Source organism: Pristiophorus japonicus, chromosome 2, assembly GCF_044704955.1.
Source record: "Pristiophorus japonicus isolate sPriJap1 chromosome 2, sPriJap1.hap1, whole genome shotgun sequence".
NCBI classification, from domain to species: Eukaryota; Metazoa; Chordata; class Chondrichthyes; family Pristiophoridae; genus Pristiophorus; species Pristiophorus japonicus.
This window is the reverse complement of record NC_091978.1, coordinates 275327563-275343767: the sequence shown is the minus strand read 5'-3', so window position 1 is coordinate 275343767 and position 16205 is coordinate 275327563. Positions and strand designations below refer to the sequence as shown.

Sequence of the window (16205 nt, the reverse complement as noted above, 5' to 3'; positions counted from 1 at the left end):
CCTTTATAAAATACTGATTAGGCCCATCTGGAGTATTGCTTCCAGTTCTGGGCACAACCTTTTAGGAAGAACGCCTTAGAGAGGGTGCAGAGGAGATTGACTAGAAGGGTACAGGACATGAAAAACTTCAGTTACATGAAGATAACAGAGAAACTGGAGTTGTTCTTGTTATGTATTTAACCCCTTGTAACCTGCATTACACTACCACCGGGCCGACCTGTTGGAGTCCCAAGGGATCCCAGTATATAAGCAGGCCACCCACGAGGTACCTGCACTCTGGAGTCTTATTAAAGGAGCTAAGGTCACACTTGCTCATTGTACTCAGTACTCAGTTTCATCCTTTATTATGAGCGTACCAATTGGCAACGAGGTAACGAACAACCACGCGAAAATGCAAAGAACAGTTGGTATCCTGGAGAAGTTCTCGGAAGGGGACGATTGGGAAGCCTTCGTGGAGAGACTCGACCAATACTTCGTGGCCAATGAGCTGGAAGGGGACGAGAATGCTGCCAAACAAAGGGCGATCCTCCTAATTTTCTGTGGGGCAACAACCTATGGCCTCATGAAGAATCTCCTAGCTCCGGCAAAACCAACAGAGAAATCCGATGAAGAATTGTGTACGCTGGTCTGGGAGCACCTAAATCCTAAGGAAAACGTTTTGACGGTGAGATATCGGTTCTACACGTGTCAACGGTCGGAGGGCCAGGAAGTGGCAAGCTATGTCGCCGAACTAAGGCGTCTCGCAGGACATTGTGAATTTGAGGGATTCCTTGAACAAATGCTTAGAGACTTTTTTGTACTGGGCATTGGCCATGAGACAATCCTTCGCAAACTGTTGACTGTAGAAACTCCGAATCTAAGTAAAGCCATAACGATAGCCCAGGCATTTATGTCCACCAGCGACAACACCAAACAGATTTCACAGAGTAAAGAAATTTCGGCCAGTACTGTGCATAAAGTAACGTCGGTTTCGAGCAGAAATATACATGGCAGAACGTACACACCGGCTGCTGCTGCCTGACCTCAGATGACCCAGAGTCTGCCATCAATCATTAATGCGTGGCAGTTAACTCCTTGTTGGCGCTGTGGAGGTGACCATTGGCCCCATCAATGCCGCTTCAAGCACTATGTATGCAACGGTTGCAAGATCCCCGATTCGTTAGCCTGTTGTAACATCTGTTGTGTTCAAAGGAAACTGCTTGTAAAAGATTAGTGCTAGCTTGCGATGTGTCGTCATACGGGGTTGGGTGTGTGTTACACCAGGCTAACGAATCGGGGATCTTGCAACCGGTCGCTTATGCGACCAGGAGTTTGTCCAAAGCCGAAAGAGCCTCCAGCATGATTGAAAAAGAGGGTGTGGCGTGCGTTTACGGGGTAAAAAAAATGCACCAGTACTTATTTGGCCTCAAGTTTGAGCTTGAAACTGACCACAAGCCGCTCATATCGCTGTTCTCTGAGAGCAAAGAAATTAACACCAATGCCTCTGCCCGCATCCAAAGATGGGTGCTCACGCTGTCGGCATACAACTATGTAATCCACCACAGACCGGGCACAGAGAACTGCGCAGATGCTCTTAGTTGGCTGCCATTGCCCATCACCGGGGTGGAAATGGCACAGCCAGTGGACTTGCTCATGGTCATTGAGGCATTCAAGAACGAAAAGTCCCCCGTTACAGCCTGCCAGATCAGGACCTGGACCAACCAGGATCCTTTACTGTCCTTGGTAAAAAAAAACTGTGTCCTCCATGGGAGCTGGTCCAGTGTCCCAGCGGAGATGCAGGAGGTGATTAAGCCGTTCCACAGGCACAAAGACGAAATATCCCTGCAGGCAGACTGTCTGTTGTGCGGCAATCGCGTGGTCTTGTCCAAGAAAGGCAGAAATACGTTCATATGTGAACTGCACAGCACCCACCCAGGCATTGTAACAATGAAAGCCATAGCCAGATCCCATGTGTGGTGGTCTGGCATCCACTCAGATTTAGAATCATGCGTGCGCCACTGCAACACTTGCTCTCAACTGAGCAATGCACTCAGAGAGGCACTGCTAAGTTTGTGGTCGTGGCCCTCCAAACCGTGGTCGAGGATCCACGTGGACTATGCGGGCCCATTTCTAGGCAAAATGTTTTTGGTTGTCATGGACGCTTACTCAAAATGGATTGAATGTGTAATAATGTCTGTACGCACGTCCACGGCCACTATTGAAAGCCTACAAGCCATGTTTGCCACGCACAGTTTGCCTGATGTCCTAGTCAGCGACAATGGGCCGTGCTTCATCAGTGCTGAATTCAAGGAATTCATGACCCGCAATGGGATCAAACACGTCACATCTGCTCCGTTCAAGCCCGCATCCAACGGCCAGGCAGAATGGGCAGTTCAAACCATCAAGCAAAGCTTGAAACGTGTGTCGGAAGGCTCCCTGCAGACCCGGCTATACCGATTGCTGCTTAGCTACTGCACCTGACCCCACTCACGCACCGGGGTTCCCCCAGCCGAGCTGCTCATGAAAAGGGCACTAAAAACAAGGCTCTCTCTTGTCCACCCTGATCTCCAGGATCACATGGAGGGCAAGCAGCATCAACAAAGTGTGTACCATGACCGCGCAAATTTGTCAGCGATATTGAGATCAATGATCCTGTGTTTGTGCTCAATTATGGACATGGTTCCAAATGGCTCGCTGGCACGGTCACAGCCAAAGAGGGGTGTCGGGTGTTTCAGGTCAAATTGGCCAATGGACAAACATACAGAAAACATTTGGACCAAATCAAATTACGGTTCACCAACAGCTATGAACAACCTGAAGAAGACACCACCAACTTTCACCCTCCAACATACACACAAGTGACAACTGATATCATGGTTGACCATGAAGAAAGCTACGAGTTCGAGCCCCACTCCAGATAGCCCCTCTGTGCGGAGACAAGTGGTACGGGAGCCAAAATTGCCTCTCTCTATATAGTCCATTCCCGCCTGCCCGCATTGCCCGTTTTCCCGCTGTGTTGGCCATGCGACGAACCCTTACCAACCAGCAGCAACCCCCTTGCCGACCCCCGTGGGAAATTGCCCTGCGGGAAAATGCCCCATGCGGAATTGCCCTCCGGGAGCAGCACCGCCGCTGGTCAGTGCCAACAACAACTTTCCCCAGCGGGAAGCTGTGTGTGGTTGGGTGTCTCCCTTTTTTATTGTTAGCTGACTGCCAGGTCGGGCCGATAATTATGCTGAGGGGTTCGGTCGGGCCGCCAAAAGGCAGCCTGGCACCCCCTCTTGGATGTCAGACCAGTGGCCCGACCGAAATGCTCCCTGGTGGCCCAGTGGATCTAACTAAAAACTTTGCAGAGCTCGCAGCAGCCCTCCACTTTAACTGAAGGGGAGAGATGTTGTGACATGTCATGCTGACATCATCAGCGCGGCGCTGATGTTTCGGAGCGACAGCTGTTCCAACCCACCCACACTTCCGCTCTGCTGACGACCCCACATCCGCCCCGCTCCAAAGAAAAAACAAAGAGCTGAATTTCCCCGGATTGTCCGCCCCATGCATTGGGGTGGACAGAACACTTGAAAAAAAAACAGAAAGTGCGCCCCGTTTGGGTCGGAGGACAATTTCGGCCTTACAATCTCTAAATACTGGGCTGGCAGCCAGCGGGGTACTCGCATCCAATGAGAGTGGAGTTATGACCTTAAATTGCATCGAGCCATGCCCCGTGTCCCCTTCTCCCAGTGTTCAATACAAAAAAAACCCAGAGCATGATCTGCGGGATGTAACAGACAATGGAAGAAATGGGTTGCCTCATGCATTGCAAGGCATGGAAGAGAATGAGAAAAACATTGGTTTCTGTGAATTGCAGCTCGCCACCATCTGGAAGGAAGTACATACGCAAGAGTGGCCAGAAGTGACTTGCCCTCCAAACCTTTTTCTTCATTATGAGAATCACCTGCCATTTACTTGATGTTGTGGCCAAGATCTGGAACTCATAAAATGCATTTAAATCAGCGATACAATGCATTTCAGTTTTAAGTTTGACCAAGCTTTTGGTCACCTGTCCTGCTATCTCCTTATGTGGATTGGTATAAATTCTTGGCCAATTACAGTCCTGTGAAGTCCCTTGGGATGTTTTACTACATTAAAGGCACTATATAAACGCAAGTTGTTGCTGTTGTTGTTTATTCCTGAAGGAAAGGGAACACCTTTGTAGATAAACTTTGGGGATCATTTCTCTTAAAGTATAATAGCATCAAAGCAATTTTAAAAACATTGGGGCCAAAATTTGGTAGCACCCCGTTTGGGGACAGTAACCGAGGCAAGGCGGGACTTCCTGTGCCAGAAACTGGGGTTACCACCACTGAAAGGAAGTGGAGCGTAATGTTGCGCGTTCCATTTCCTGTCGGGGCCAGGACTGGGGCGCTAACCGTGGGAATTACCAGCGCTACATGGATCACCGTGTTTGGGTTGGATTCGAACCAGTGTTCTAACGCACTGTACCACCCATTCTCAGGATCTTTGAACCATACAGCACAGAAGGACATTCAAATTCCCATCATGACTGTGCCAGCTCTTTGGAAAAGCTATCCAACTAGCTCTACTCCTATGCTTTTTCCCTGCAGCCCTGCAAATGTTTTTTTTTCATGTCTCTATCCAATTCCCTTTTGAAAGTTACTATTGAATCTGCTTCCACCACTCTTTCAGGCAGTGCATTCCAGATCATAACAATCCTCTGCATAAAAAGTTATCTTCTTCTCCCCTCTAGCTCTGTTGCCAGTTTTCTTAACTCTGTGTCCTCTGGATACCGAGCCTCCACGCCATTAGAACAGGTCCTCCTTCTTTACTCTCATCCAAACCTTCATGATTTAATCTGCCCTTAACCTTCTTTGCTCTAAGGAGGACAACTCCTTCCAGTCTCGCCACATGACTGAAGTCTCTCATCCCTGATATCATTATGGAAAATCTCCTCTCTACCCTCTCCAAGGCCTTGACATTCTTCCTAAGCGTGGTGCCCAGAACTGGGCACACTACTCCAGATGGGGTCTAACTAGTGATTTATAAATGTTTAGCATAACTTCCTTGTGCTTGTATTCTATGCCTTTATTTATAAAACCAATGATCGCATTTGCCTTTTTTACAGCCTTTACAATTATATTTTATTTGCTAAAATTCCTGATGTTGTTAAAAAAACTTAATTAAGAAACCTGCTTTGTTCAGTAAATTGTAAGCAATATTTGTTGGAATCTTTACTATTTACAATCTCCTTTATCCATTTAACATCCTTGGGACTTCCGCAATAATTGAAACCGTATCATTTTGTGTTTTGGTTTCTACCTGTTCCACCTGCTTTTCTAACACATTTTACTTTGCCTTCAAAAGTAAAGCATCAATTCTGCTCTTTATTTGGTCTTGGGATGTGAGCGACATTGGCAATATATAAATTCCCCATTCCCTTTGAGGCTATGTAGTGTGGAGCTGGAGTCACACAGGCCAGACCAAGGGATAGCAGGTTCCCTTCACTGAACGGCATTCATCATGTTTTTGACAAAGTGGCATTTTCTGGAGCTAGCAAATTACTAGATTTATTAATTTGCTATAGTAGGAGTTGAACTCACCATTGGGTTGATAACACTGTACCATAACCACTAGGCTACCGTACTCTCCAGGTTAAAATAAATACCAGGTGGTTTGACTTTTTCCCCCCACCCTTCGGGTTTTTCCATGTTTGCTGCACGTTCTTTTAGCTGCCTCCGGAAAGAACAGCGGAAAGGCAGGCATGTACCACTAGGTGGCGCATGAATCCAATTTGCTTTGCCACCAGTCCATAGAAAAGTAATGATCTTTTCTCTGTAACAATCTACTGTGAGAGATCAGAGGTCAAAACAAATTAGAGGCTACATAGAGCAATAGCATGCAGTAAAGAAACTGAATATTGAAAACAGCAGTTAATTAGTCTGGAGAAAATTAATTGCTCATTCAACTTCCATTTCTTTTGCATTGTATGGAACTCCTTTCCATTGTTCCATTTGCATGGAGGGCCTTCAATCCTCTGCTGCCTAGATTTTAACTCACACCAAATCGCATTCACACATCAACCCTGTGCTCGCCGATCTACATTGGATCTCGGTCCAACAACACCTCGATTTAAAAATCCTCATCCTCATGTTCAAATCCCTCCGGGGCCTCACTGCTCCCCATCATTGTAACCTCCTCCAGCCCGACAACCATTATCGGCTGTGCCTTCAACCGTCTAGGCCCTAAGGTCTCAAATTCCCTCCCCAAGACTTTCCACCTCTCTCTGCTCCTTTACGACACTCCTTAAAACCTACCTCTTTCACCAAGCTTTTGGTCATCTGTCTTGCTGTCTCCTTCTTTGGCTCAGTGTTAATACTTTGTCTGATTACACATCTTGGGACGTTTTACTACGTTAAAGGCGCCATATAAATGCAAGTTGCTGTTTCTGTGAATGTACTGCACTGGAATAATTTTATGTTTAATAACACACTTCAATTGACAGATATTCAAAATCACATATTACATTAACTGTCAGCTAATGGAGGGGAGTAGTAAACTGAGCACACTTACTCCATCATACTGACAAGATGGTAAATGAACACCTTAATTTAGTGATCGAAATAAATTAGATTGTTATGCCTGGATGTTATATTGAACTAACTGAGATGCCTGCATAACAATCACTTTAAAGTTCTGACTATTAATTATGCAAATTCATGTATAATAAATTGACTGCATTCAGCTTTCTTGGCAACTATTGTAATATTCCAAGCCTCCTTCACTATATATACTTCACGATATCTACTAATTAATCTCCCATGGCATTGCTCACAAAAATTCTTTGTGCAACTGTCTCTCTGCTTTTCTCCCACTCTAGTTCTTTCCATCTGTCACATTCATGGTTTACCAACATTTCTCTCTCTCTGTATCTTACGCAATTTATCTTATTGACATCTCAGTAGCCTTGAATTCTTCTCGCTTTCTAATATCTGTAAGTCTCTCATTCACTATGTTCTCTTCACTCTCCTTTGTTTCCCACTGTTGGCTTTGTCTCTGGATGTCCTTTTGCACACCTCTCTTTCTATCTGCCTCCCACTAAATCTGTCTCTGCAAAGATCGTATGATCAGAAAATTCAATTTCTAACTGAGATTTAGCACCATAATCTACAACAACATACACAGAATTGCAATGTCCCTTTTTAAGTCTTCCATTACTGGTATCAGCCATGGCTCAGAGGTAGCACTCTCAGCTCTGAGCCATTAGGTCGTGGGTTCAGGTTCCACTTTAGAGACTGGAGCAGGAAATCTAGGCCGACACCCCATTGCAGTACTGAGGGAGTGCTGCACTGTCGGAGGTGCTGTCTTTCGGATGAGACGTTAAACCGAGGCCCCATCTGCCCTCTTAGATGGACATAAATCCCGTGGCATTATTCTGAAGAAGAGCAGGGGAGTTCTCCCTGGTGTGCTGGCCAATATTTATCCCTCAACCAACATCATTTAAGTAGATTATCTGGGCATGATCACATTACTGTTTGTGGGAGTTTGCTGTGCACAAACTGTCTGCTGCATTTCCTACATTACAACAGTGACTACAGTTCGAAAGCCCTTCATTGGCTGTAATGCACTTTGGCATGTCCAGAGTTCATAAAAGGCACAATATAAATGCAATTTCCTTATTTACTAGTACTATTCAGCAAGATCACCCATTGTTTGCCACTGGAATTATAACTCCAGCTGTCATTTCTACAGCAATAGGCAGTCTGAATAGATACTAAACCAAAAGCAGAAAATGCTGGAAACACCTTTTAAAACTCCAGATTATACCAGACGTGACTGTACCCATTGGAAATGAATCTAATGTTTTCAAGAGTAAGCTACTGTTTACCTTGAGGTGCTATAGTGATGTGCAGCATCACTGCAGCCACAGAGCAGCATCAAACCTGCCAGTTTTGGGTAAATTTAGAAACCGTTCTGAAGTGGTCACCTGCAATTGTATTGCACTATTTTAACTTTCCCACTGTTGCTTAATTTGAATTGAAATCATGCAAAACAAAAGTTGCCTTCCGTGCTGCCATATTCAAATTACATCATTTGAATGACTGGATAAGTCAAAACAAAATTCGGGGCAAAAAATGTGCTTTGAATCAACAGGAGGAGACTGTAAATTGAAGATACTATGCATCTGATCTTAAACCTGTGGCTTATAATTTTGCACTCAATTCCTAATTTTGTTACACCACTGAGTAACACCTTTCTAATGCAGTCCAATTAATAGCTCAGCATAATAGAAAATATGTAATATAAGTTTCTAAATAAATCTGACTGTTCACCCCTAGCATACAAGAGCTTTCATCATGAGTTCTTCTACTCACATTTTTATTTTAACCAATTGCTTTTCTTCACCACATTCCAATCTCAGGTTTATTAGTTATGCACTCAAGCTTAACACGTTCCCAAATTTTAAGTAGTGGCTTGCCCAGTTTAATTTTTCAGTGAGATTAAAAGGAAGCCAAGGTACTGCAAGGAAATGTGCTGGTCTGTACAATACTCCTCGGCCAAGTGGGCAGGACACATCACACAGCAGCAGGCTGGATTAATCTGTTCATACCACCCAGATCTGCCTGTTTTATTCTTTGGCAATACAGAAGAGACCAGAAGTTGTACTATGGGAATTTGCACTGTGCATTTTATCATGTGCTGGGGTTACAGGAGCGAATGATTCATCACATTTGTCCTTTTCCGAGTTAAATACTCAAGTGCAGAAAGTGGTACTCTTAACAATACATCTTTGTAATCCTCAACTTGTGATTTTTTTTAAAAGCATCAATTTTTTGCTGCCAAAGTAAATGTTGGGAAGGTTCATCATGTAACTTGAACGTTATTACATCAAGTTGTGCCTCTCCCTTTCTAAAGCTATTGTTTATGTGTAATTTGAACCTTTCAGAAGTTACTTTCAACACAGCCCCACCTTCCACTGTGCGCTATCGGATGCTCGCAGAGTTTTATTTCTATACAAATGCTTTATAATGAACAAGATTGACTCTACAGCTCACCAACCATATTCTTATCCTATGAAGGCAACAGCTATAATGCGTGCCATTCGCCCATAATTTGCATACTTATATGCAAAGTTCTAAGGTTCTAAGTTCCACGTGCATGTCTTTTCAAATGCAAGAAAGTAAATGCTGCACATCAGGCCTCTTTGCCAAAGCATTAAAATTGTCCAAGTCAACTAAAGATATTTTTAATCCCTGAAGTCTACATTTTTTCTTCAGTTTCCATTTCTTATAACTATAATATAACACTCGAAGCTAAAGAGCAGAAAATAGATAGTAATCAAACTGCACCACAAGACACTTTCTAATACAGAAGTTTGGGAACATTGTAAGCTGTAATGAAACGCAATAAACCTGTAAAAGTATTAATTCAGCTCATTCAAATAGCAAGCTTCAGATACAAAGCATTATGGGAAAAGGGAGCAATGCTATTACAGGTTGAACCTCCTTTATCCGGATCCCTCGGGACCTGGCCTGTTCCGAAAGAGAGTTATTTCCAGATACGGTGAGATCGCGTGTTTTCAACGGTATACAAACGAGGTGTCAGTGGGACGTCAGGCCCCGAGGTGTCAGTGGGACATCAGGCCCCGAAGGTGTTGGCTCCGAAGTTGGGTACATTTATTTTTCATTGATTTGTAAATTTACTTTTTATTGATATTTTTGACTGGTCGTATTGTGCGCATGCATCACCCGGTGGCCGGGAATGGCTCCGAACGAGGGGTGGTTCCGGATAGAAACATAGAAACATAGAAAATAGGTGCAGGAGTAGGCCATTCGGCCCTTCTAGCCTGCACCGCCATTCAATGAGTTCATGGCTGAACATTCAACTTCAGTACCCCATTCCTGCTTTCTCGCCATACCCCTTGATCCCCCTAGTAGTAAGGACCTCATCTAACTCCTTTTTGAATATATTTAGTGAATTGGCCTCAACAACTTTCTGTGGTAGAGAATTCCACAGGTTCACCACTCTCTGGGTGAAGAAGTTCCTCCGCACCTCGGTCCTAAATGGCTTACCCCTTATCCTTAGACTGTGACCTCTGGTTCTGGACTTCCCCAACATTGGGAACATTCTTCCTGCATCTAACCTGTCTAACCCCGTCAGAATTTTAAATGTTTCTATGAGGTCCCCTCTCATTCTTCTGAACTCCAGTGAATACAAGCCCAGTTGATCCAGTCTTTCTTGATAGGTCAGTCCCGCCATCCCGGGAATCAGTCTGGTGAACCTTCTGGGAGTTATGGATAAGGGAGGTTCAACCTGTATTGCACAACACTGGACTGGCTCTTGTTTTCATATATTTTAAATGAGCTTATATCTTAAGCTATCTGACACACACTGAACTGGATATATTCAACAATAATCTTTGTCTAATCATTAAAGGGTCAGTGACTCGCAGAAAATGAACTCCAAGGCTTAAACCTTTAAGAGGTTTAATCAAGGGCTTCCAATGAGGTCGCAAAACAAGAGGCTGGTGAATGGCATCTGAATCGGAAGATTACATTACAAGCCTGAAATCAATGGAAACAGTGAATGACTTATTCTGTGATCCTGTTCATTTTTTTTCCCTGAAACTCAGTATTTGGGGACTAAATAGACAGCTAAAAACAACAGAAACAAACGACATTCACTGAAGGCTATTTAATTGCCCTGTGGCAGGTTTACTGTCATTAGAATTAAATATCATATTTTTTAATAATATTTTCAAAACTAAAATCTGAGGTATTAAAGCCAACCAAGCAATTTATTTACAAATCAATCCATAATTTGGGCCCAAAAATAAAAACTATTACATAGAAACATAGAAAATAGGTGCAGGAGTAGGCCATTCGGCCCTTCGAGCCTGCACCACCATTCAATATGATCATAGCTGATCATTTTTGCAACTTTAGTACCCCATTCCTGTTTTCTCTCCATACCCCTTAAACCCTTTAGCCGTAAGGGCCACATCTAACTCCCTTTTGAATATATCTAAGAAACTGGCCTCAACAACTTTCTGTGGTAGAGAATTCCACATGCCCACAACTCTCTGAGTAAAGAAGTTTCTCCTCATCTCGGTCCTAAATGGCTTACCCCTTATCCTTAGACTGTGATCCCTGATTCTGGACTTCCCCAACGTCGGGAACATTCTTCCTGTATCTAACCTGTCCACTCCCGTCAGAATTTTATGTTGCTATGAGATCACCTCTCATTCTTCTAAATTCCAATGAATATAAACCTAGTCGATCCAGGCTTTCTTCATATGTCAGTCCTGCCATCCCAGAAATCAGTCTGGTGAACCTTCGCTGCACTCCTTCAATAGCAAGAATGTCCTTCCTCAGATTAGGAGACCAAAACTGTACACAATGTTCAAGGTGTGGCCTCACCAAGGCCCTGTACAACTGCAGTAAGACGTCCCTGCTCCTGTACTCAAATCCTCTCGCTATGAAGGCCAACATGCCATTTGCCTTCTTCACCGCCTGCTGTACCTGCATGCCAACCATCAATGACTGATGTACCGTGACACCCAGGTCTCGTTGCACCTCCACTTTTCCTAATCTTTCACCATTCAGATAATATTCTGCCTTCCTGTTTTTGCCACTAAAGTGGACAACCTCACATTTATCTACATTATACTGCATCTGCCATGCATTTGCCCACTCACCTAACCTGTCCAAGTCACCCAGCAGCCTCTAAGCATCCTCCTCACAGCTTACACTGCCACCCAGCTTAGTGTCATCTGCAAACTTGGAGCTATTACATTCAATTCCTTCATCTAAATCATTAATGTATATTGTAAATAGGCTGGGGTCCCAGCACTGAACCTTGTGGCACCCCATTAGTCACTGCCCGCCATTCTGAAAAGGACCAGTTTATTCCTACTCTTTGCTTTCTGTCTGCCAACCAGTTCGCTATCAACGTCAATACATTACCCCCAATACCATGTGCTTTAATTTTGCACACTAATCTCTTGTGTGGGGCTTTGTCAAATGCCTTTTGAAAGTCCAAATACACAACGTCCACTGGTTCTCCCTTGTCCACTCTACTAGATACATCCTCAAAATATTCCAGAAGATTTGTCAAGCATGATTTCCCCTTCATAAATCCACGCTGACTTGGACCGATCCTGTCACTGCTTTCCAAATGCGCTGCTATTACATCTTTAATAATTGATTCCAACATTTTCCCCACTACCGATGTCAGGCTAACCGGTCTGTAATTCCCTGTTTTCTCTCTCCCTCCTTTTTTGAATCAAAGATTATTGTGCATAATAAGGCAACACAGAGTGTCATATAAAAAATGTGCAAGGAGACACACACTGAAGCAGAGAAGCACTTTTGAAACTGTCACCATTCTAATCACAACAACTTACATTTCGATAACACGTTTAAAGTATTAAAACGTCCCAAGGCGCTTCACAGGAGCATTATCAAACAAAATTCGGCACCGAGCTACATAAGGAGATATTAGGCAATGACCATCTCCAACGAGAGTCTAACCAGCTCCCCTTGACATCCATCTGCATTACCATCGCCGAATCCTCCACCATTGACCAGAAATTTAACTGGACCAGCCACATAAATACTCTGGTTACACGAGCGGGTCAAAGACTGGTATTCTGTGGCGAGTGGCTCATCTCCCGACTCCGCAAAGCCTTTCCAGCATCTACAAGGCACAAGTCAGGAGTGTGATGGAATACTCTCCACTTGCCTGGATGAGTGAAGCTCCAAAAACACTCAAGAAGCTCGACGCCATCCAGAACAAAGCAGCCCGCTTGATTGGCACCCCTTCCACCACCTTAAACATTCACTTCCTCCACCACTGGCGCACCATGTACAAGATGCACTGCAGCAACTCACCAAGGTTTCTTTGATAGCACCTCCCAAACCCACAATCTTTGGCGCCTAGACGGAAAAGGGCTGCAGGCACATGGGAACACCACCACCTCCAAGTTCCCTTCCAAGTTACACAGCATCCTGACTTGGAAATAGATTGCCATTCCTTCAACGTCGCTGGGTCAAAATCCTGGAACTCCTTCCCTAACAGCACCGTGGGAGTACCTTCCCCACACGGACTGCAGCGGTTCAAGAAGGTGGCTCACTACTACCTTCTCAAGGGCAATTAGGGATGGGCAATAAATGCTGGCCTTGCCAGCGACGCTCATATCCCATGAACGAATAAAAAAAAAAATTAGGCCAGCTGACCAAGAGCTTAGTGAAAGAGGTAGGTTTTAAGGAACATCTTAAAAGGAGAGAGGTAGAGATGGAAAGGAGGAGAGGTTTAGGGAAAGAGTTCTGGAGCTTAGGACTAGGCACCCAAAAGCACTACTTGCCAATGGTGGAGCCATTAAAACAGGTGATGCGCAAAAGACCAGAATTGGAGGAGCAAAGAGATCTCGGAGGGGTGCAGGACCGAAGGACGTTACAGAGATAGGGTGGGATGAGGCCATTGGTGGAACTGAAAAGGATGAGAATTTTAAATTTGAGGTGCTGCCAGACAATGAGCCACTGATGGTCAGCGAGCACAGGGGTGATGGGTGAACAGGACTTGGTGCGTGTTAGGATACAGGCTCTAGTTTACGGAGGGTAGAATACGGGAGGCCAGCCAGGGGAGTACTCGAATAGTCATGTCTAGCGGTAACAAAGGCATGGATGAGAGTTTCAGCAGCAGATGAGCTGAGGCAGGGGAGGGGAAAGTCAGGCGATGTTACGGAGGTGGATTTAGGCGGTCTTAGTGATGGCGTGGATATCTGGTCGGAAGCTCACCTTGGGGTCAAATACAACACCAAGGTTGTAAATGGTCTGGTTCAGCCTCAGACAGTTGCCAGGGAGAGGATTGCAGTCGGTGGCTAGGGAGCAGAGGAGTTAGTGGTGGGGACTGAAGAACAAGGCTTCAGTCTTCCCAATATTTAATTGGAGATAATTTCTGCACATGCACTACTGGATGTTGGACAAACAGTCTGTTAATTTAGAGACAGTGGAGGAGTCAAGAGTGGTGGTGGTTAGGTCAGGCTGGTTGCCATCAAAGTACATGTGGAAACTGACGCTGTGTTTTCGGATGATGTCACTGAGAGCCAGGATGTAGATGAGAAATAGGAAGAGCCAAGGATGGATCCTTGATGGACACCAGAGGTAAAGATGCGGGAGTGGGAAGAGAAGCCATTGCAGGCGATTCTCTGTCTACAACTGGATAGATGAGAATAGAACCAGGCGAGTGCAGTCCCAACCATTTGTGAAAATGTAAATCTATTCCTGTACCAGCTATCACCTCGATGAAATATTGTTGTATCATGGAGATCACATCTTATTTCTCAACAGCACCAATAATAAAACTGATCACAGTGACATCACTGGAAGCATCCAGCACACATTATTAGTCTGTATTCAATTATTTTTTTTATTTAGCTATTGTGCTGCATAACAGAATACACAAACACAAGTTGGTTAAATTCTGAATTCCACTCGTGATTTTTACCACAAATTATCCAATAGTTATCGGACCAACCTTCTCATCGCATATCCTCTGATACTATAGCACTTTGGTACGTTTTGTTTTACAACATTTATAAACATAATCATATCAAAATGGATCGTGATGAATATTTCATTAACATAAACTTAACCAAGTAAGATGCTTCAGAGGAATGCATTATGCATTTATGGCTTTATAGAACAGTCTGCACAGGCTGGCGCACAGTAAAAATAAAGAGGGGGTGAAATACATCTTCAATAGCGGCACACAACGGGCAGTGGCGAAGTGACCACCCATTGCACCCCCTGCCTGATTCTCCCATGAGTAGGGTGTATAACAAGCAGTCATTCGCTACCGCCCATTTTGTACCCAGTCCAAGGTGACTTTCACCCCCAGAGACTTTAGCATTAGGACAAGATTCTTAGCGTCAGGTATACAAGTCTGTTATAAGAATATAAATGAAAGTTTGGGGAAGTTCTTGCCATGTTTTAGCAACCAAGTGTGTCAGAGGCAAGGTGGGCATCAGAGGGTATGGGACAGGAAGGAATGCGAGAACAAGCTTGCATGGGAAAGTTCAGAGTGCATGGACATTTCTACTATTGTGTGTGCTTCCATCCGCATCAAATCCAGGTTAGAGTGAAAACATTATTAAAATCACATTAAACCATAGGTTTGACATTTTCCTTTCCATCTTTAATGTTCTTTTGCTTTACTTTAGGCCTAAAAATACTAACCTGTATTAACCACATGTATTCAATAGAATGTCTATCATTTAGTCTTGTTTTCCTTGTGGGTTATAATCATAAGATGCAGGCACTGCAGGATAAATTCTAGTCTGCTTCGCCATTACTGTGTCTATAGGTGTACAATGGAACACATTAGGGGTTGACAATACATTATGTACATTTTTGAAAACTTCAATTGGCGCCATCTGTCGGGTTTGATCCCTGGTCTGTGCCGGGCCAGCTGATTTCAGCCAGAGTAGCAGCAGGTGCGCTGCAACTGGCCTCAAATTACCGAGGCTTGAGGGCGGGTCAGGAAGGGAAAGCTAATCTGTCTGGATATCTGGTGACCACGTGATCTGGCTCAGCTGGGATGCTCCCCACAATCATTGATACCCCCAGCCCAAGGCAGTGAAGTGCTGAAGAGCTATCACTACCCATGGGGCCAGAGTCAACAGCTCCAGGAGAAGAGGAAAGGGAAGACAAGTGGCAGAAAAATAACTTATATTTTTAAGAAAACATCAAATGTTAGCTTAGTTCAGTTGGCTGCATGTTTGCCTCCATGTCAGAAGTTTGAGGTTCAAGCCAGGACTCGAATACGTAATGTAGGCCCAAACTTCAGTGCAGAACTGAGAGAGAGCTTTATTGTTGTAGGTGCCACCCTTCAGATGAAAGATTAAACTGTCCAGTGAACTTTAAAGATCCCGTGATATCATGCCAACAAAAGCAGTTATTTCTCTTCCCTTGACCACTACCAAACACAGATGAACTGACTATTAATTTTAATGCTGTTTGAAGACGACAGTGGCCAACTGTACTGCACCCAGTTACCCAGGATGAAGAAGCACAGAGCATTCTGGATTCTTCCTAGTCACCAAGGCTCAGTGGGAGCAAGCAGATTCTGTTGGCAGTACACCTTAAACTGGATCTCTAATCTTAAAAATGTACTTTTTTTTGGTGATACTCTTGCTCTGTATCCAAGGAATTATT

At 44.3% G+C, this 16205-nt stretch overlaps 1 protein-coding gene across 2 annotated transcripts in view; it reads right to left on the bottom strand.

The window, feature by feature from the left end:
• Positions 1 to 16205, bottom strand: part of LOC139246355 (calcium uniporter protein, mitochondrial-like) — a 163865-nt gene that overhangs the window by 70838 nt on the left and 76822 nt on the right. The window contains exon 1 of one of the 2 annotated variants that reach the window (XM_070871408.1): positions 15228 to 15257. The exons of the other annotated variant lie outside the window; for it this stretch is intronic. Coding sequence (XP_070727509.1) covers positions 15228 to 15242 — 15 coding nt within the window. The 5' untranslated portion in view covers positions 15243 to 15257. Of the gene's footprint in view, positions 1 to 15227; positions 15258 to 16205 lie in introns of those variants that run through there. 2 annotated transcript variants of the gene reach the window in all.